The sequence below is a fragment of the Telopea speciosissima genome, chromosome 5 (assembly GCF_018873765.1).
Source record: "Telopea speciosissima isolate NSW1024214 ecotype Mountain lineage chromosome 5, Tspe_v1, whole genome shotgun sequence".
NCBI lineage: Eukaryota > Viridiplantae > Streptophyta > Magnoliopsida > Proteales > Proteaceae > Telopea > Telopea speciosissima.
Window position 1 is genome coordinate 9,487,293 of NC_057920.1, and position 23,378 is coordinate 9,510,670.

The 23,378-nt window shown below is 38.4% G+C and overlaps 1 protein-coding gene across 8 annotated transcripts; it reads right to left on the reverse strand.

The window, feature by feature from the left end:
• Positions 1-483: 483 nt before the first annotated feature.
• Positions 484-22,709, reverse strand: LOC122662596 (G-box-binding factor 1-like). Of its 8 annotated transcripts, none has more exons than XM_043858270.1 (12): positions 22,617-22,709; positions 18,243-18,388; positions 18,118-18,165; positions 17,913-18,002; positions 17,717-17,803; positions 17,142-17,308; positions 16,932-16,989; positions 15,916-15,964; positions 15,551-15,837; positions 13,467-13,544; positions 7,650-7,775; positions 484-973 (listed from the first exon to the last, which is right to left on the reverse strand). In XM_043858270.1, exons 2-12 carry the CDS (start codon positions 18,300-18,302, stop codon positions 773-775), a joined length of 1,251 nt encoding a protein of 416 aa, XP_043714205.1. In that variant the 5' UTR covers positions 18,303-18,388; positions 22,617-22,709; the 3' UTR covers positions 484-772. The 8 variants fall into 8 exon arrangements, with proteins under 8 accessions (XP_043714205.1, XP_043714204.1, XP_043714202.1 ...); XM_043858269.1 differs by having other exon boundaries at positions 17,142-17,302; positions 17,717-17,812; XM_043858267.1 differs by having other exon boundaries at positions 17,717-17,812.
• Between the last annotated feature and the right edge of the window lie 669 nt (positions 22,710-23,378).

A 23,378-nucleotide genomic window follows, 5' to 3' on the forward strand; every position in this document is an offset into this window, starting at 1 on the left:
CAATCCACTTTCTTGACCGCTTGTGTGAAACATGAAAATCAAATTAAACCGTACCTCAATCATGTATGATAGAGTAATCAAAGATTTGATCTTTTTGAATTCTACCTGTAACTCACAATATGCTCTGGAAACAAAGATGGCTACAAATGAGCTATTCAGGAACAAGAAGAAAGGGATTGAAAAGAGGAATTCCCGAGCATTTGGCGGTCTCAGATGTTGATGTCAAAACGTCTTTATCCAGAGGCAATGAGTTTCGATGTATCGGGCATTCCTGTAGTTACATAAGCTTTTATTTTTGCGCTTGCTTATCCGGTTCAGTTTATGCATATGGCAAATAGGGGCATTGGAATGGTATTAGCTTCTGAATATTCAGAAAAAAAAAAATTGGGTCCCAAGAAACCTTAAATAGGACTCAAGTTCGAAGTATCAAAGACCTACACTTGGATGGGTTAAGTCCTAAGCAGCCATTGTGAAGGTCAAAAATTCAATCACTGCCAATCATCCTTTCATTGGGGAGTCCTAATAGTTTGGAGACACACACCCAGGCTAAGGACTAAAGTTACTTGAAATTGTCAACACAGAAGGTATCCATGAAAGGGAACTTGTCATATAGCCAGAGCAGTATAATACCTAATCCTCAGATTTTACAGCAATTTACATATACAGATTCCTGGATTTGATGAGATTCTAGGTTCATAAAAGATGTCAAGTAGACAGAAAACAAAGGGTTAAGACTATGAATTAGTACTGTTATTAAAAAGAGATCTTGTGTTCAATTAGAACCTGAATCAAGCTTCCCATTAGAAATGAAGACATTCCCTTCCTTCTGACAAGAATCTGTCTCATCTTCCCTTGAAAGATCTTGTCCATTGCTATCTCCTTCGCCATTACTAGACTTGAAAACCATTTTTGTATTCATAGTTTCCAGATGAGCAGCTATTGCATCTGGTCCATACAAACGAGTCAGCTCCTCCTGTTCCAGCATATCATCACTATCAGTAACAGCCTAATCAATAATCACAATAATGGCTTTCTGACATCTAAAAACTAAATCTCCTTGAGCCTAAAGAATCTGAAGGTAGTGATTTTTCAGGGTGAAGGCAGTATTAGTTGGGGACAACCCTTGTTTATGTTTCTTGCTGACAGCAAGAAGTTATCAGTCAAACCATCTCTCTAAGATTGTCCAAGGGGCCACCCCTTGAACTAACAATCCACCAAGTCTCTGACAGATTACATGCTGGTGAAAGTCGAGACCAATGACTATCAACTCTGAGCAGACAAAAAAGAAAAAGACAATCTGCTTTCATGGTCCACAAGATTACTAATTGGAAGGTAGGTCATCATCCATTCAATGCAATTTTCACGTAATATCATCACAAAAGCAGGCAGTGGCCCATCAATTGGACCAGTCAAAAAAAAAATTCACTAACCCAAACTTGCTCAGAGAACACTGTAAAAACCTAAAATATATAGTAACAAAATTACCAAGTCTGGAAACCCTTGCATTCATTTGAAATATTAAAGCTTTTGGCTTTAACATTACTTCTGCAAGGTGGAAGCAATCCTTAACAAATAACAGGGTCCATAAATATATTGGCCGGTCTTTCCAATAATTAGTGGAGGGAATTTATGCATTCAGAAACATAAATAACTAGAATGACCAGAACGTAAAACCTTGAAACAAAACATATTTAGGTTAATGAATTAAAGTTATTAATTCATAATAATAGAAAGGGAACAGTTTTGTGCACAGTAATGTATTCCACATCAGCCCTTTATCTTGTAGGGGGGAAAAATGGTATTAGACAGGGTCACTCTATGTCCATCGGCAATAATAGGACCAAGGATTCATAGACAGCCTGTCCACATAACGTAACTATATGTGGATGGCATGCCTATTTGTGCCAAGTGGAAGTCAGATCGGGCAGGTAGACCTGAAGGTCCCTTGCTCACATGTCAAGTTTCAGCCCAAATGAAATTCTCACATATGACAAAATAAAGCATTGAAAAAATCAGGACTACCATGAGTGTTCATGTTCCACCAGGGACGCATAGGCATAAATGATTAAATTAGAGCTTGAAATTTGACATGTGGCTAATCCAGACTGTTTACTAGATATCCAACACTCAAAATTTCAACATCATCTTTCCACATGGCACAACTAGGTGTGCAATCCATATAAAGAAATGTAGGTAGGCTGTCCACAGATCTAATAATAATGATGAGAACGATAATAATACTACTTGATTGTTATTATTATTAGGGACAGTTACCTAGGTATGGCACTGAGACAAGCTTCTCTAAGTGGATCAGGAATCAACTGCATGGAAGCTTAGTTGACATCCAATTTTGTACATATGTAGCCATCATCACCCTCAACTCGTGCCTTAAACTTTCAACCCAAGAAGAGGAGCAAGTGTTTTAATGTTCACTATGGTCAGTGAATTGTGTAATTGGTGGATATTTGGGTGGGTCCATGTTATAAAGGATAAAGATCCCTCACCTGATTTCATTGGTCAAATTTCAACCCAAATGATACTTTTGGGGTACAAAATGTGTCCAAAGTTATAAAATATTCAAACATACCATTGACCTTAATTGTAATAATAGAGGTTTGTGATATTCTATAATTTTGTCGAACTTTTACTTCTTTTTTGGGTCGAAAGTAATTTTCTATGACTTTGAACCATGTCTTAACCCCTATTTCAAAATCATACCTAATGTAGTCCTAGATAGACAAAGGTCTACTAGGAGCCAAGTGAACCAGGATCTCCCTAAACAACTGGCCGAATGGGCAGACTTGGGGAATTAGGTCAGATTTAGGGTTAGGGTTATGGTAATGGGTAGGTCTGATTGATGATAAAGCTAGGCAGGTCTAGGGGAAGCTAATGATATAGGTTTTATTAGGTTTAAGTGAAAATTGAAATTCCAAAAAAATTTGGGTTAGGGTATCGGGTTTTGGGAATTAGTGTTGGCAGAATCGTGGGTTAGAAAGAGAGAATGAGAGAAAATAATGTGTTGTATTCATTGATAGGTAAGCCCCTCTATTTATAATAGAGGGGAAATTACAAAGAGACTAAACTAGGCGATATGGGATTAAAACCCACATAGCCCACTTACACTTAATAACATAAGAAGAATAAAACTACCCCAAAAAGGCTAGAATACCCCACGGTGTTCTAGATTACATATTCCAACACTCCCCCTCAAGCTGGATTATACAAATAAGTAAAGAAAGAAGATCCAGCTTGAACTAAAGAAAAAATAACTCATAATAATGCTAACACTCCCCCTCAAGTTGGCGCATACAAGGTACTAATGCCCAGCTTGAACAAAATGGGAAAAAACTAAGTTGCAGCAGAATCCAGCTTGACATATGAATGCAACTCCCAAATAAACCTTCAAGAACTTGAAAAAATAGATCTTCAAAACTTGGACAAACATGATCAGCAAACCGGGACTGGAATGTCTTCCAAAAAAGGCACCTTTCAACAATCTTCAATAGCTATCTAGTGATGAATCTCAGATTGTCATAGTGACAGAGAATCTTGAAGTGAAATAACTAGAGTAGCAAGCAACGAAAACAAACTGAATCAGGCAGCGGAAAAAAAACTGTATCAACCCAACTGAAAGTCCTCAAATAGGCAACAACCAAATATCTTCAATACTCTTCAATACTTCAATCTCCCCCTTACGGCAAATTCAACCCAATAACAAAGGATACCCAATGGCAATGGTGGAGAAAACTGATCTTCTATATTTTGCACCAATGTTCCTGCAAGTTCTGCGTTCTGCAATGTCTGCAGGTGTATTGTACATAATCCCCCCCTCACGTGTAGTAATACACGTGAACAAATAATGGAGATGATGTAAGGTTTAACCGCAAAAACATAACTTTTCAGAATTTTCCAAAGGTGCTATGGGTAATTAAAAAGGAAGGAATGGCAAAATTGTAATTTACCAGAAGTTGCCAAAGGTGTTATGGGTAAATACCAAAGGTATGGGATATGAAGGGAATTAGAATTATTGAAATGGAACGGTGTTGGAAAAAAAGGATGGCATGGCTGTAATTTGGTGGAAATCCACTTTTAAATACAATCCAAGCCAAAGGGCAAACTAGTAATAAACCAGAATTTTCAAGGGTCAATTGGGTAGTCAAATAGGGGAATGTATTAAAAAGTAATGGCAGTTCCGTAAATAACCAGAATTTTGCAAGGGGTCAATTAGGTAGTCAAATTGGGGAATGGACACAAGTGGGATTTAGTATGTATTGTGCAAGGACAGATTTGGAAAATAATTTAATTCCCTATTAGAAAGGGTAAAGTAGGAAAGGAATGTAAAAAATGGATAAAAGATACTAAGAGATAGAGAGAAGCGTATTATGGGAAATCACAAAATAAGGTTTTAAGAAACCAACTTACGAAGGTTGTCTTCAACCTTACGACAGAGAAACCAGGGAAAGCTGGGCAGCGGAAACCAGGGAAGAAGAGGAACCAGCGGCAGCGGCAACAGCAACTCATCATGGTGCATGATCTCAACAAGAATACCTTATCAAGAACAGAAAATCAATGAACCAAGAACTAGCAGCACTTCTACCAAGAATTAGCAGCACCATCTCCAACCTCCAGCGTGAATTAGAGGCGGAAGTATTGTCTTCAACCTCTAGACTCAACAAAAACAACAGACCACAAAAGCAAATACCATCTCGCAGAAAAAAAATCGAGTGAAGGAGAACATGAATCGACCAACCAGAAAAAACTTAGTCCCATCAGCAGAAAAAATAGCAGATAGAGATTTAATCAAATCTCACAAACCAGCCGGCAGAATGGCCCCAAACTGTAATCGAGTTACTCTCTCTGGTAGTTCAAAATATCCTCCAAAAGGCAGCTCCAGAAGATGAGCCAATGATGAGATCGATAGAGATCAGGTTTTTGGAGAAAACCCAAATCGCAAGAAGGTTGCTGATGTGATAGATCTAAAAGAAACTGAGGCAGAATAGATCAATACCAAGTAGACACCTTCAACTCCATCACTCGAAGCAATCGAACCAGGCAGCAGAAAATTTTCAACACCCCAAACCAGCGGGAACCTTCGATAGAGCCGAGAAACAACAAGAAGGTTCCCAATCGAAACCATCAGCAAATCGATACTGTTGTCAGCAAATAGATAGCAGCAAAACCAAATTTATGGATTCTCCAGATTCAAATCGAGAGCAACACCTTCAATCGACTCCAGCAAACGACAACAACAATAGAACGATAGCTCTGAAAGAGAAATCAGAGATCTTCCTCACGACAAGAAAAGAGATACCGAGCAAAAATAGGGCAAGTCCTGAACTCCAGCCCCTCGATCAACGGCAAATCGAGAGAAAAAAAAAATTGGTTGCACCTTCAACGAAACCAGGTTTTTCAGCAGCAAATACAGCCCAAGGTTCTTCAGCAATCGATCAACTCATCTCAGCGGAAGAGCTGAAAATTGTAAAAAAGAGATAGGTTGGTTGTGGGAGGGCAGCAACTAAATCATTGGTTTAGGTTTTCCTTATTAGTGCTACCCTCTTATAAGATAAAAAAGGCTAAAAACCAGAAGAAGGAGAAGCCGAAAAAGGGAGAAGAAGGGAGAAGTTGATTGAAGAGAATAAGGGTTTTTTTTCTTTCTAACCTAGATCACCTGCTCTGATACCATGTTGGCAGAATCGCGGGTTAGAAAGAGAGAATGAGAGAAAATAATGTGTTGTATTCATTGATAGGTAAGCCCCTCTATTTATAATAGAGGGGAAATTACAAAGAGACTAAACTAGGTGATGTGGGATTAAAACCCACATAGCCCACTAACACTTAATAACATAAGAAGAGCCCACTTACACTTAATAACATAAGAAGAATAAAACTACCCGAAAAAGGCCAAAATACCCCACGGTATTCTGGATTACATATTCCAACAGGAAAAGAAATGAATTTAGGGTTTGGAGGGGGAATTCTGGACAGGGCTTCTAGCCGAGTGGTAAGGGCAGTATGGGGAAGGTTCGAGTGTAATATGGTTGAACTCTATAGGCTGGTTAGGTCTGGGCAGGTTTTAGGGTTTTGGGTTTCAATGATGGTGAGAGGAAATTAGGGCTTTTATGGATAGATGGGGCTGGGAACTAGGTCGAGTGTAGGGTGTGGTATACAGGAGCTATGATCCGGTTTTGGGTGGATTCTAATGAAGGAATTGTGCTGGACAGACTTTAGATGATCTAGGGTTTAATGGGGATCGATGTGTTTTAATGGAAACTTAGGTTGGAAGATTAGAAGAAGAAGGGGAATGCTAAAACAGTAAAATAACTTACTGGATTGTAGGTTCTTCAATGGCAGCTTGAAGATGAGCTTGAGCAGGACCTCCCGATGTTAACCGATGCAAGGAGTCGATCGGAGTCCATCAATCCCTTCCACCTTGATATGACTCACAAGGCCTCCTTGATATTACCCACAAGGAACACTCTCAAAGAGCAAGCCGCAGCATTCATGGCAGCAGCATAAAAAATGATTTTTAAGTCTGAAAATTCTGTGGGGGAGCCTCCCACGTTTTATTATAAATAATAGGCTTCAGGCCTAATTTCTAATACAAATCTGATTCTCTCTCCTTTCAGAAATCGTGGAGAGGTAGGGATAAACAACTTAAAAACAATTAAAACACTTAAACTAAGAAGATTCCTAAGTAACCAATAAGATATAAGATCCTAACAGCCAATAGGATCATTTCACTTAAATTGAACCAAATATGAACGGGTTCAATTTAAGTTTACAATTGAACTGGAAAAAATAACTAAGTATAGAAAACAGAAAATAAACTAAGGCTAAAATAACTAAGGCTCCTAGCTAAGACCCTATGATTAGGGTGGCTTCTTCAGCTCGTGGATGCTTGGATCTGCATCAATACCGGGTGAAACTTTACCAATGAGATGGGTGCATGATCCTCTATAACATGGAGCCACCCATGTCCACAATGTTTTGGCATGTGCCAACTGGTGAACTTTGCATAGTGAATGTTCACTTACACTCATTGTTTTTTATTTTCATGTCATTGAAGCTTGACTTTTCCTTTTTGTAATAAAGAGTTTTTCATCATAAACTAAAACAGAACTTCAAACCATGATGGAAAAGTCAAAAATTGTTTGAAAAATGCTGCAAAAGTATTGGATGGCCAGTAATACAAAGGGAATAAGTCCAAAATAAGGTGTCCGTTGAGTTGAACTCAACCGCAAAATTTGACATGTGACCAATCCTGTGGGTCAGACATATATCTATGCAGCAGTGGGGACGGCCACATCAGCCCTCCATTCAATTAAGTAACCTACGTATAGTTCTTCCCAAGAAACCACTTGAACTTTTTTCCTTTCTTCATCGTCTTCGTGTTGTTGTTTATTCAACGGTGAATCCACATTCAAAAGTTATACACAGATGTGTGAGACAATTGAAACATGAAGCTTTAGGTAAGAGTTTAGTCTCACAATGTTTATAATGAGTACTGCACAATCAATCTAACCAGAAAGAGAGAAACATAAGACTAAGCTAACAAGAAACGTAATTGGAAAAAAGGCAATACCAAGAAACCAGAAAAAAAAAAGAAAAGAAAAAAAGAGGGTATAAATACAGAAGCACGTAAAGCAAACCATTATGGAATTATTTTCAGATGTCAGCTTTGCACATTCCTCAGCAAGCCTTTGCAGCTCATCTTTAAGTGTGTGATTCTCATTTGCCAGTGTCTCCACCTTTGATTGTAGCTCTTCACATTCAGCCTGGAAGAACAGAGGAGGAAATTCATCACACACACAATAAGCTTCAAGGCTCTCAGCATGTAGCAAATTGGCAATACAAAGTTACAAAAAGTAGAAGTCTTGGGAAGTACTAAAGCTTCAAGCATTTACCAGTTACATTTCGGTTAAGTTGACAGTCAATCAGAAGAAAAAACACCCAACGAAATGATCTAGTTCTTCTCACTTTTGCTAATGGTATAAGGGTAGAGCCATATATAAAAAAACTCCCGACATCCGGTAACTACCTAAACAACCCCCCCCCCCCCAAAAAAAATAAAATATATACAAAACAAAGCAAAACACCAAAACGAAAAATACAAGAAAAGAACAAATTTCAAGAATCTTTGCAAGAGAAAATCACTGTGATGGAGGTTATCTTCTCCTCCAGAGTATCTCCAATGAACAGGTTAATGAAAGAATGTTGGAGATCACCAAAAGAAAGTCTTCTATTCTTTTAAGCCCTAGGCAATTGTTGATAAGATAGCACCAAAGTTTTAAATCCCCTTACTTAGATGCCGCTCTTACCTAACTGCTCTTTGATTTCTGCTCCCTTAGAATCTCCCCCCAACATATTGGCCACTTGGAAGCATTTCCTCAATATTGATTTAGAAATTACCATCATAAAAAATATAAAACATATCATCCATCCATAAATTAAACCTTTCTTCTAAAGGCAATCTTTGCCACCACCATTATCTTAATTTCTCTTGATTCTACCCCTTACTTTTCCATTTAACTTCCTTAAACTTATCCACCCATTCATGAAACTAAAATAGTTCACCTTTCACAATCAAACTAAGGGTTTGATATCTGAATCCCCCAACCACTCCCAAATTTAGAAGGCACTAATGAACTCCAAAAGATCCAACACACAAGTCATAAGCAGATGCAAGTCTCAAACATGTCATAAGGCAACACTTGGACATCAATATTATAGAAACGGAAGGCTAGCAAATTATCACTTCATTTGAAAACTAATGAGCTGATTGTAATTCACAAAACCTGAAAATCTTCTGTACTTCAGCATTCAATACTTCAGTGTTGAAGCATTGAAGCCAATGCTAAAGCGTAGCAAATAACTTAGGCCCCTGCCTCTCTCTCTTCGTTCTACTGTGCATGACTTAGGCACCCGCTTCTCTCTCTTTCTGTGGTTTCTGTATTGCCCGCTCTAACAATTGACTCTTTCGGCAGCCTGCCATTAATTCCATTGACGAAGCAGCAGAAAGGAAATCTGTTTACTAGACACTATCAATTGGGTGAAATTTTGAATTAGATCGTGCTACCATGAAATCCAATGGTGTTTTTTGTAGCAGTCCAAGGGGTTGGCTTACTCTTGGGCATGTTTCTTTTGCTGCACTTCTTTTTCAGACACATTTGGCATGGTGTTACTGTGTTAGAACCTTGTTCAGAGACTTTATGCTGGGATTGACCCAGATTTGGATGCTCAAGTAAAATTTGGAGCATTCCAAAAACTTAGATTTCAAACAAGGACAGGTGGGTAATGTTGGGGTAAACCAGAAAATTTTGGGTAGAGCTGGATCTAAGTGTTGGCTAGGCTAGCGTCCTTTAGTAAGAGTAGTAGTTATGAACCTAGTAGACCATCCCCATGGGATTGGTGAAGGGAGGGCCCCAATTGGTAGTTTAAAACCCACAACCCCTTGGGGTTATCCTGCACTTGGAAGAAGTAGAAAAAGGAATAAATATAATGATAGTTTGATTTTTTGTCACCGTACTAAATAGGAGAGAAAATAAAATATCTTTCTTCGCCTTTACAAAAGGGAAAAAAAAGGAGATCAGATGGGCGAAATTGGCGAACGACAGGAATTGAACCCGTGCATGGTGGATTCACAATCCACTGCCCTTCTTTCTTTGATGGGATACCATATCTGACATGCCCCTCATTTTGTTCAGGTTTTTCTCGCCTTTCTGGAGGGTTCCAAACCCTCCACAGCTCCACTGTTTCAGATTTAAAAAATACACAACAACAACTCAGCCTTATCTCAACTAAATGGGGTCAGCTAATTTTCAGATTTAAAAAATAAATAAAAATAAAAAACCTACACATAAGAAGAGCATATCCTAGAATCTTAGGATATTAAAATGGACAAGATCTGACTTTCAACATTCTTTAAATGATCAAATGTATGGAACAAGAATTTCCTCGCCATTACCACCAAATTAAAAACCACTATGAAACCAACAAGCATTCCAACAAATGAAACGATCCAGTAAAACAACTTGCATGTTATTTGATGCAAATGTTGGTTATAGGTACAGTAGTTGTAGTAGGCTCGGTAGCATAGCTCGTTACACGTGACTCGTCACTCATCAAAGAAAGAGAAAATGTTTATTTACTTCAGCATATGAAACTGGTTGAAATTTTGAAATAAGGCTAAACGCTAACACACATGATCATACAGCATAAGCATACATGATAAATTAGAAGCCAGGTCAATACAATAAGCAGAATAGATGTGACCATTATAAATCAAAGATTTAATTCTGGTTCAGGTCAATTAAAACCATGAATTTTTTTTCCAGTATATGCTATATTTAAGGAGGAACGAAGTTGATGGTTTTCAAAATAGAAGTGATGCAGGTGCACTACCTTGAACTGACCCAAACCCATTTTGGTATCCAGATGGAGATGAACCGGGTCTAGTTTGAGTTTTTGGAATTTAGTAAGTTTTTAAGAATTTATGATATTTTGGAAAATAATATCTTTTAATTTATTTTATTCTGTTTATTTTAGAAGTCGGCTAAGTAGGATATTTGGTTTCCCAATTGTTCTTAGTTTCCTTATTTGAGTAAGTTTCTTAGTTAGAGAGTTGGTTTTTATTTTTAGGAGTCCTTTATCTCTCTTTATATACGGTGTAATCCCCTTCATTGAGGTGGATTGAAAAAAGATGATTTGAATTGATTGTGTTTGAGAGCCTGTATGCGATTTTCTTCTCTCCCCCCCCCCCCACCTTCTGTAACTCTGAGACCCTATTCAGATTTCTTCTTACTCCTTACCAGCCCTCCACCAATTTGGTATCAGAGCCAAAGGATTGATCTCCATATCTATCAATCTCTCTTACCCCATTCTCCTTCTTCCCTGTATTCTTTTTCCCCATTGCTGTTCTACCGTCACACCAGTGCCCCATCTCCTTTCCATCTTCTGCAGCACCACTACCCCTCTTCCTCTCCTTCGACCCCATTGAAACCCCAACCACAGCAACCCCTGCGATTCCCACAGGAAAAAACAAAGATTCGACTATGTGGAAACAGAGGTCGAATTGAAAACCTAGACCCATCCTTCCGCCGATTCCAGCGACCCACCCCACCCCTGCAATTCCCACCAACAAAACCTCAAACCTCAACTCAAACCCCAATTCCATCTCTTTCGATTCCCTTACCAAAACCCCCCAACCCACCTCCCCCTTCTTGGTTCCACCGGAACCGGGGAAAAAAAAAAAGAAGAAGAAAGAGTGAAGAAAGAAAACAGAAAGCGTGAGAGACAAGAGAGAGAGAGAGAGAGAAAACTAGAGGCAGAGAACCAAAGCAAAATGAAGGAAACATACCTGGGTTCCATCGAAGTCATCGTCCCTTGTTGAAGTCCAAGTGTGTGTCGAACTCCTTGTAGCACTCGAACACCACAGCCGGCTTCTTTGCATCGAAGCCATCCTTCTCCGCAAGTCACAAAGCCGCCTCCTTCGCATCGTCTCCCTTGCGTCAAGGCCTTCACTATTTCTATTTTTTGAGTAGGAGACACCAACAATTCACTTTTATTTCTCTTCTCTTATTTTTCCCCTATGTTCCTAAACTGCCCCTTCTTTTCTTCTTAGCCCTTTTTGTCCTTTTTATCTTTTCCCATACATAAAACTCCCTTGTTGGTTATCGTTGTACTACCCATAATTACGATAATGCCACCTTAATATGATTTTCACTCTATTTACAATTCTGCCATTGTTATCATAAACCCAAAACATCATGGAGGTTGATCAATACGATTTACTCCTTTCAATTAGTGATGTGTTCCGTAAATTGCAAACAGAACTTTTTAATTTGAAGAAAGGTTTTCGGGAGCTTGCCGAAAGTAATGACACCTTCTATGATAAGGTGTCAAGCATGATCCAATCTTCAGAAGGTGGATCAAATATGGAAGAAAATATGGACAACAAAAACGACGATCAAAGTGAAGTACACGGTCCGATCAAGGTTGCAATTGAAGAATTGATTGACAGTCCGATTTCAGTTGTGAAACCAACGATCAGATTCCCATCAAAGAGACATCGTTTGCTAACGACTATCAAAATATCATGAAGGTTGATCATGAGATGCGCTGGATCATCACCCCATCAAAGTCGATATTTATGGATGCCGATTGAATGGTGCTGATTCTCTAGTTTTACAAAACTCGTGGGCGAGTTTTTCTCAACACCAGGGGAATTGATGCAAGTGCACTGCCTTGGATTGACCCTAACCCATTTGGGTATCCAAATGGAGATGAACTGGGTCCAGTTTGAGTTTTTGGAAATTGGAATTTAGTAGGATTTTAAGAATTTATGTTATTTGGGGAAATAATGACTTTTAGTTTATTTATTCTGTTTATTCTAGAAGTTAGCTATGTAGGATATTTGGTTTCTCATTGTTCTAGTGTCCTTATTTAAATAAGTTTCCTAGTTAGAGAGTTATTCTTTATTTTTAGGAGTCTTTTATTTCTATTTATATATGATGTAATCCCCTTCATTGAGGTATGTAACTGCTTAGAACCAGAAAACCAGAAGTCCGAGAGAGATGGAGGAGGGAAAAGGGGACAGTCCTGTGATAGAGAATTGAGGAAGCTGTCCCTCCCCCCCCCACCCCCCCAACAACAATGTCTTTATTTATATGTAATCAAAATACAACCAAAGACTCCTAATCCTACTAGGAATCACAAATTAGAAACATAGTTATAATAAGAAACCAAACTAAAACTAGGACTAGGACTAGACTAACCATAGACAAACTAGGACTGACTTTAATTATAAATATAAAGGGAGATGCATAGGAGGTAGGTATCTTGATTAGAATAAGGAATATTCTAATCAAGATAGCCTAGACTCCTATATGCTCGATAAATAAACTTTAACAAGGTAGATTGAAAAAATATGATTTGAATTGATTGTGTATGAGAGCCTGCGTGGCTGTGAGTGTGTACGAGTTTCTTCTCTCCCCCCCCCCCCCCCGCCCTCCACCCGGAAGTAAGTTTTTTTTCCCTCTAACAAGAAATAATATGTCCTTGATTTCTGTAGGCTGCTGAGAAATTTTCTGTCCCCACAGAGCTAGACCAACTCATTTCTTTCAAAGATATTCATGAGATAACATTTCAGCTATTTAAATGTTGTAACTTGTAACATATAGGTAATGTAGAAGTGCTGATGGACAGTTTATTCTTTATCGTCTCAAATTGGCTCAATTATATTTTGTGGCCTATCCCCTTTCCAGGACCATTCTTTTTCTCTCTTCCATGCTATACATTAAAAAAAAAATAACAAATAACAAGAGAGGGATTTTTCTATTGGGGGGGAAGAGTCTGGGCAGTTAAAAGACAAGTAAACAATGATGTATATACTTTCATGAAATATATATATATATATAACACATATGGAGGAGATTTTAGATTATAAGACCATAAAAATAAATGAACACCTGTTTGCGTAATCTTGACCTCCTAGCTGATTCCCGATTAGACTGCTTCCTCCGCTGTCTTTTAAGTTCACGTTCATCCTGCCCAAGAAAAAGTTATGCCACTGGAAACTTTTCACAATAAAATTAAAAAACCAAGTAAACATTGAAAGCAGCACCGCAATATATTTATGTCCTGACTTCATAAAAAAAAATTCCAAACTTTTCAAGCTTAATACAGATGGCTATGGACAACCCAGGGGAGAGTGGATAGAAAATGCCATATAACCCTAAAATACATAATTGGGATAAAATATACACGAAACAAAGGATTCAAAACATGAGATTCAAGTGCTCAAAAACAGCTGATATCCCTCACAGTGGAATAGGTTAAAGTTAAACAAGAGCAATAATCACATATATTAAATACAACTAGCACTCATGTCCCATGTAAATCAGAAAAACACCCTAAAAAGGGAAAAGCCTATAACATGTCCATCCATCAGAACACTAATCTGTATAGATGAAATTGGAATCAGAAAAGGGAAAGGGCAAAGAAAAATAAGCCACACATCTTCCAAGTATGCAAAGTATATTTGCACTTTGAAATCCTTTATTGTTTTTTTTATTTGATTGGAAAGAAGGTAAAAGCTGCACCTCGAAATTCTCCAACTGCCAGTTCTAAATTATTTCACCCATTGCCTTATGCTAGAATACATATAAGCATTGATTCACACTTATATAGATGAGGATTCACCCCATGGAAAACTAGTCGAAAAAAATGAGTTTGGCCCAGAGGACCCCACCAGAAGTAACAAACCCAAATAAGAGTCTGAGAGTACTAGAAGTGAAGAATAATGACAAAAGATTTGTGCAAACCTTGAAACCTCAACAAGTTGATGTGTACAGGGGTGCTCAATATGGCTACCGATTAAGTTGCCAAAGGAATTGGTGCTTTGATTGAACAGCTGGGACCAAGACTGGCAAGTTTCCAAATACATTAAGCTTACACCAATGATCAATATTAGTTATTAACCACCTATCTCTTTACAATAGTTACAGATGTGCTGAGTATGCATAAACAGCCAGAGGTTCCACGGTGCACGATGCAGCTTTTATTGAAGGAAATGGATGGGATCAAATGCTCATTGAAAACTGCATGGAAGCTGATCTTAAACAGATTACATGAAATGTAATGTTAGTAACAATACAGCAGAACCAAAGGAGGGGTTAGGATGGGATCAAATGCTCATTGAAAACTGCATGGAAGCTGATCTTAAACAGATTACATGAAATGTAATGTTAGTAACAATACAGCAGAACCAAAGGAGGGGTTAAGATTGATAAGCAAGAGATACCCTAAAGCCACTATTTTCTTTAGAATGGTTCAATCACCATAAGGAGGGACAGAAGGAAAAGAGTGTTCCCATAGAATTACCCTAGGGTGAGCAAAAGAGAGAGCTTAGACATGCATTCAGAGTCCTGTGTGATCATTGCATATCGTTAAAATTGAAGGGGAAATTTTGATGGATTACCAATAAGACCAATGGTACATTAGGAGCAAAATTGTGGGCAACCACTAAATAACGAAAAATATAAAACAAGAGCAGCTACAATCGATGAATGGAAAGAGCAGAAAGGATTTAAATTCTGTCAGAAAGAATTTTTAGAACACCACAAGAATCCTAGGATAGCAAAAACAGATGGAAAGATCAGGTAAAGTTGAACAAGTGGTTGAATCATGTGTAAAGGATACACCAACAGTTGTAATGGACACTTTTAGGGGGAGAAGACAGACAGACAGAGAGAGAAAGAGAGAGATCAAAGACATGACTGCTTGGATAAGCTCGAACTGAAAAATAGGGTTTCTCTAGAAGGCCTCTGTGATAGAGCCAAAGACAGGAATAAACAGTGCCTGCATAGGAGAAGAACAAGAAGAAGAAGAAGAGAGAAGGAGAAAAAGAAGAATTAGAAGAGAAGAAAACTGACTTACGGTGGAGAATAGAATACCTCCAAACTGTGAGCCAGCAATATATATATATAATATAGTCTTTGGCGGTCAAAGTACAAGGAAATAAAGAGCACAAGACAGCAATGAAATCTCTTACTTGAATCCACATGTGTTCAGCTACAACCCCCTCTCGTCCAACCACTGGTGCTGAAACTACTGCTGGTGAGCCAACAGATGCATTTGGTCTCGTCTTCATCGGCACACCTCCAGGTGATGCATTCCAAAGGTCCATTCCTATGTTCAAATTAGTCACAGGCAAAGTTACCGCAGACTTCCCTGGCATTGAAACTGCGACATTTGCAGCTGGTTGACCCCTTGCACTGAAAGATGATTCAATAGGTGCACCACTGCATTGAGCCATACTTGTGTTCTGTGCATTTGCACCTGAGAGAATTCTTCAAGTAACAAAACTAAAACATTTAATTAAAGGCAGAGTGAAAATGGTTCAGATGAGAATAGTACCATCTGCAAGCATCTGGTCAAAGCTCCTCTTCTTAATCCCAGAAAGCTCCTGAAGAGAAAAAAATCATATTGATAATTTGGCAAGAAACACCAAGTTAACATGAGAAACAAATTGTAGCACCAAAGCAGCTGGAGTATTGGCAACTGCTGCCAAGTCCTCAGATGGAAATTTGTCACATAGTTCCCAACTTTGGCTAATGCCAAGTCAAGGAAAATTAATGCAGATCGATCAGAGGATCTGGTGGTAAGATGGAAGGAAATAGACTGTTAGCAACGGAGCCGCAAGGATAGGGGAGAAAGGGAAGCGCAAAGATGAGGGGAAGGGAGAAGTCGTGGGGAGACAGAGAGAGGAGAGAGAAGGAACAGAAAGAGAGGCAAGAACCTCAATATTAACTAAATCGAATTAAGTTTCCATTCCTAGGATTACAACCCTATTTATAAAAACCAAATAAACTGACTTTAGGACTCCTAAACCAAATAAAGAACTATACTTTCAAGTTACCTAAACAAAAATTAACTTAAAGATATCAAATACTTGCAATGGAAGACTTGAAACAGCATAAACTACTGACTAACAATAAGACAAAAAAAAAAACTTAAACTAAAAAGAACAATTTCCAGACTAAACTAACTTAACAGCACATAGGACCCACAATCTTATCAATATACTTAATCCCGTGTACAGAAATAAGACCCCAAATATGGGCTTATAAAAGAAATCCATTACATCAATAAACCCAAAAATAAGATTCCCGAGGTCCATAAAACCCAATCATGGGCCAAAATAAAGTCTTTTTGAGGCCCAATTGGACAATCATAACTGCATAAAAACTCTCATTCTTCTATTTAGTGGACTGAGTTAGTGATCCCTTCTACTGATATTTAAAAACATGGATTAGGATTTGTATGCACAGCCTGGCCAAAGGCAGATATATCAGCCAATGTCTTTAGCCCTTGGGAAAGTTATTTAAGAAAGGAATAAAAAAAAGAATATTAAATAGAAAACAAATGCATACTTGCTGGTTGGTATTCTGATCACTTGCAGCTGATGAACCCTCACTTCCACTTTCAGCACTGCTTATTTTTACAAAGAAAGTAATTCCGAAAAATGTTAGTTGATAAATTTGTAGAAACTCAGAAAAACTTACAAAAATTTATAAGAAAGAATATGGTAAAATAGAAGTGTAAGTTAAAGCATGGTCATATAGAAGTTTAAAAGAAACTACCTCTGCGAAGGATCATCATTTCCAGAGCAAGAAGCAGCCTTTCCACTTCCTACAGGCTTCCCACCAGTATTTCCTGAACTTCCCTTGGATTTTTTTGTTGAACTCCGGTCTTTTCCATTAGGGGCCTTTTCTTCCATATCTGCAGTTGCTGATGGTGCACCCTGAGACTACAGAGAAAAGTTTAGAGAATCACATGCGAGTATTATTGTGAGAAATTCATGTGTCCTCCAACAGGCATAATGTAGTTTCCATCATTCTCCTTTCAACAAACTGTCAATGAAAAGAAAAGAACTAGAGAAGTAGTCTTCCAACATTTCATCTTAATAGGAAAAGGAAAGGGGCACAATTGAGAGAGAGAATGACGCATAGTTGTCAAGACGTTGCCTAGGCATTCAGGCGCATTGGTCTCCTTGGGCACCTTGTTGGTGTCGCCCTGCGTCTAGCCCCCCCTCCAACGCGTTGGATCGCCTAGACACCGTCACAACTATGGAAAGATGGATTCTGATTTAAGGCATCAAATAAGATTATAACATTACAAGAAAAATGGAAATTAATGCAAAGGAGACCATGCTCACCGTAGCCATGTTTGGATGAGAATAAAGTCCTCCATGAGGATATAGAGCAGGATATGGCATTGGGGTTCCATATGGTGAAATTAAATGCTGAAAAGGCTTGAGGAAAGAAGCAAATAATTATGCATATTCCCTTAAATCATACAATCATAAAAGCATGTACTTCACTTTACAGTCTCAGAAAAAAGGAGATGTTCACCTGACTTCCCCAAAGATAAGGATGGGGAGTTGGAGAAGAAGCAACAGGTGAGGTGAAAAAGGGAGGAGTAGCACCAGGACCATAGTATGCCTATTCAAGAAGCTGAGCAGTGAGCTACTGAAAGAATTCAGACAGGTACCAGATAAACAAATTCAGGAAGCCATACAAACAAAAAAATTAAGCCCAACATATTTTTATTGTAAACCTGCAAAGGAGTCGACCAATCAGGATATGAAGGCGTTGTAGGTGTCTCCTGTAAATTAAGAGAGAATTGTCAAAAAAAAAAAAAAAAAGAACCTGAGAGAGAGGACGGAGGGAGGGAGGGACAACCTGAGTTGAAGCAGTTGGTTTCGAGGGCTTAGCAGGTGTACTTTCATCCCCAGAGCCCATTTTGGTCTGTAGCTCATGCACTTACAGCCTTTTCAGACTAAATATTTTAACAGAAGATCTCGATTAACAAGGATTTCAAGAAACATCTGAAATGATCATATTCGTCATTAGTATTTTCAGTTTAGATCCAATTGATTACTAGTACATTGTTCACCTGTCAACCAGATTGCAGTAAATACATAACATTTAGACCAGACAAAACAGTCATAAAGTGTAGATTGTTCTACTTACTGACAACAAAAGATATTTCCCACAAAAAAATGACAGCATCTTGTATTGGGTCAAGTGGCTTCCATTGGAAGCTGTTGCAGAAGTCGGAGAGCATTCCTAACATAAAACGTATTTTGGACAAGATTGCTGAAAGTTGAATGATAAGGGACTCCATAGTCAGACCATGATTTAGGTCCATAGGTTTGTCATAGCATGTTTTATGCCATAGGATAAATTTGTGGGGTGAATAGGAATGGCCATGTCCAACGGATGCCTTGGGATGCACCAGTTCGGAGGAGGGATTTGATCCAGATTGAAGGATCTAAAAGAGCTAGGGGCACGCCTAAAATGACCCTAGGGTAAGCAGTGAGGAAAGACATGAATAGTTAAGGCCTTGTCTCAAGTATGACCTTGAATTGATCTGATTGGAGGGCAAGGATTTGTGTAGCCGACCCCATTTAGGTGGGATTTTGCTGAGTTGTTGACGATGTCACTGTGCGCTTTTACTTTTATATTATTTTATCTTTGCTAGGATCCATGTAGCTGACCCCATTTAGTTGGGATAAGGCTGAGTTGTTGTTGATAAATTTGTGGGGTGAATAGGACATTTTTGTCAGGAACGTTCTTTCCATCCTTGTCTATAGCCAAAGAGTTTAGAGGATTTTTTTTTTTTTTTTTTTTTTGGGAGGGGGGTGTATTCAAAGGAATAAAATTAATATAATATAGGATTTGTCTCCAGAATATTATATGGAGCATTCACAAGAATTTCTGGAACCTTCTGAAGGACGACCCGTTGGGTTGTCATTCATTTCAGCATTTTGTCTACATAACCACAGTGATGGAGTCACCCCGTGAATCCAAACTGATATGGTTAAGACACGTAGAAGACTTATAACAAACCCTCCATCTTCTGCCAAACTATTTGGGTTGATTTTAAAAGGGTTGCTCCACAGTCTAGCTTTGATATTTCATCCACAAAATTTAAACTCAATGACTTTGTTTGACATTTTCATGATTTTCCATTGTTCAACATTTTCACACTTGAATTTCTACAGCACTTCCCTGCAACACTGTCTACCTTTCCATAGGTTTTGTATTAACAGCTCAATTTCTCTAGAAGCTAGAGATTTTGATATTCACATGTATTAGATAGAACTCAGTCAAAAGTGAATTGAATCTTTGTGGGGCCTACGTGAGATCCTTCTAGGTCATGAGACACATGTAGTGCCGCAGAGGGTCAAAATTTGCACGCGGCAACTGGATTAATAGCATCAGAAAAGTTCTAGTTTTGCTACTTTTAATTTTCTTATGTAGCCATAAGGATAATTTTAATATTTTTCCATTTTGTCCTTTTGTGTGTCATTTGATTTAAATCTAGTCAACTCTATAATCATTTTGGGTTATTTAGGGTTGTCAGTTTTACTCGGACTTGAGTTGCTTGATTTAATCTCTCTTCCTTTTATCTCAATCTAAGCGACTATATATCATTTGTTCCAAAAGGGAAAACAGTCGTGCCTAATCTATACTCTTGTCAGGCCACGAGTTCTACATTACTGGAACCCGGATCAAAATACCCTATTTGGTTTGCTTATGGGCCCACCCAATCAATTAAAATCCAAACACAAGGAAACAATGGCAATTTGATAAATAATCTGAAGTTATGAAGGGGGAGTGACAGAATTGTAAATAACTAGATGAAATAAAGAGCTACTTGAGAGATGGGACGGAAAGAGAATTATATTTATTTGGTAGGGGAAAACTAGGAAATGAAATAAAAGCATAGGGCATGAGAGAATAAAAGGTAAAAAAAAATGGGGTAAGTAGGAAATCAAACAAATGGGGAAGAAAATAACTACTCATGATTATCTTCTTCAACCTTTTCTCAAAATCAGAAAACCAGTGGGAAAAAAAAGGGTTCCAGTATGATTGAGGGAACTCCTTCATATGGATGCTAATTGCTAATCAACCTGAAATTTGAGGTGGTAGATCGCAATCCCGAACCCTTCTGGATGCAATCAGCAGCATGCCCCACAATCAACTATAAGTGAAATAAGCTGCTGAGATTGATAATGGCGTAAAGGGCAGATTCAGTTCTAATTGCAGGTCTTTATCTCTCAACCAGAAAAGGATTTAGGATTAGACCTAATGTTTCGGGTCGGCAATGGAAGGATATCCTTCGCCCAAAATCTCAGGATGAACTGTTAAAGGAAGATCGGAGTTCGAGTCCTATTTGATTAGTTGCAGGTATCACTGCAAACAAGGGATAGCAGTGAAAGCTTCAGGGAATTCAAAGAGGTAGGCCAGATGTGGAAAAGAAGAAGAAAACGAAGAAGGATAGATGAGGGAGAACCAGAGATGCGCACCACAGCTCTTGGCAGAAGGTTAAACAGAAAACTTCATTCAACTCTTCAAATCTAAATTAAGCATTGATTGCAAGCTGATATACAGAACTAAGCAAAGAAATTTTAATCCTATTACAAAAGTGAAATAGACTTTAACTCTAGCTCTAATTCTACCTATGACTCTGATCAACGGAAATAAAGAATACGAAATTTTTTTATTTTTTATTTTTTTTAAAAAAATTTTACTACTCATAATTTGTCCAACATCTAACTGCATCAACTACACAACCTGTTATAACTCAGAAGTTCTTTCAATTGCCAAGTGGACTGCTAGAACTGGTTGGTGCTACCACAATGTCAAACGCAGATCCAAAATCTAGTGCATGCTTTTATTACTCCCAAATATGACTTTTGAAAACATGCTCTGAATTGAATAATCCTGCCTATATGTTTTGCTCCTGTAGTCCTTTTATGTCAACAAGTAGGGCTCTAAACTATTAAAGATTTCAAAACTGCCTGTTATAAGAGGAGCAAAACAATTGCCTCTTTGTTTAAGTAATACTGTGAGCTCAGCTCTTCCCAGTGTCACCCCTTCCAAGTTTACATCAAGGAATGGAGACTTACAGTTTTTACCTTTTTTTGGTACTAGCGGAGCCTTACAATTGATAATTGTCCCAATGGAATTCTATAAAATCCCCCTAAATCATGTGTACCATCAATTAGGTTCTTTAAATCCTTGAGGTTCTTTAAATCCTTGGAGTATTGCAACCCCCCAAATTCCTTTGAATCATGAAAGCTTCAAGAACTCATTACAGAATCTTAAAATTTTATGTAATTAACTTAGACTTCAAATTTGGTCCCCCAAAATACAGGTGAACAAATTCAATAAACATAAGAGGAATGAGATGCACGAAAACAAGGAATATATGATTAAAGGGGATATGGAATGTTACTTTAAGGGTATATAAAAAAGAATATATTTTCATCTATTAATCAAAAACCAAGCCACTACAATCCTTCTAGGTATCACAAAAACAACAGAAAATATTACAGCATCACAAAACCTACTTTATGATAGAACGTTTCAAGCTGATACAAACCCCAATAAATTATTTTCACAATACAGTGAAGTAATATCAGTCTGAGATTACCCTTCTCAATGCAACAATCATCATAAAAATATATTCCAGAAAAATAAAATTCTGGGGGGAGGGGGGGGTGACGGTGGAGAGATAAGTGATGAAATCCAAACATTCAAGCAACCCCTAGTACTCAAATGGATAAATAAATTCAAGGCTCTCCATAGCAGCAAAATTGTTTTTCTTAAAACAAGAGATAAATAATTCCGTGTTCATCGAAGACCAAAGAAGACCCCCACACTACAATGGAAAATTCGGCATGAGACAGGCTAATTCCAAAAGCAGACTCCATCCAGAGATCCAAACAGAACAAACAGCTATAAACATTGTAAGAAAAAAAAAAACCCATTATTCAAAACAACTAGAACAGAGAAACCCAGACCACCTAACCTAAATAGCAAAACAAACTCAAACCTACTGCTTACCTGCAAGGGTGAGGAATGACAATAACCCCATTAACAACCCTCACTCCCCCCCCCCCCCCCAAACAAACAAAAAAAAAAACCTACTACACACAAAAGAAGAAGCAGAATAGAACACCAGAACGACAGAAAAAAAACCCAGCTTTAACATTCAAGAAGCTCCAGGGCGCACAGAGAGAGAGAGAGAGAAGAGAGAGTTACCCGTTTTCATGGCGTAAACAGAAACGAAGAGTGAGGTGGATGTCCAGGTCGGACAGATGAGCGCAGCGGCCGACAGTGTACACTATAGTTGTGCCGCCTGTGCAAGATCTCCTGCTTCTTACCCTTTTGCCCCTGTTTTTTCTCTTCCGACCTCTGGTTTCCTGTAAAATTTCCGCTTCTCTTCTCCCTTGGCGTGTGGCTTTGTTAACTACGTGTCTCGCCGTTTACACGTTTCACCTACTATATGTCCAATAGACTCCTTTCAGAAGCTGCGTAATTAGGGTTTCAACAGACACCTGGCTTACAATATGGACTCACAGCTATCAAATCTTGATTGGTTTTTGGGTATTTAAGTGATGAAGATGGCTATCAACCGCCATACCCCAGGGTCCCAGTGATAATTAACGGATAACTAATAAGGCTATGTTTGGATGCTAAGAAAAGAAAAAAAAAAAAGAGAGGAGACCCACCCTTTGCGGACCATGAATCCATGATCGATCCCTCCTCCACATTAAATGCATCTGCACTTTTTAAGTGTAACGATAGTAGATTACGATAGAATCGTAACGACGAATAATCGAAGGGCTTAGGTTAGTTTGATCCAACGGCTGCTATTAGATATTGTATTTTTCCTCTTCTCCGGTATCTTGTCACCGTCAGGAGGATGCGGAAGGAAGACGTAATAGGAGGAAAATTATCCTCTCAAGTTCTCTGCCCGGTATAGTTCCCTAGTGCCTCTAATGAAAGGGAGGTGGACCCCAC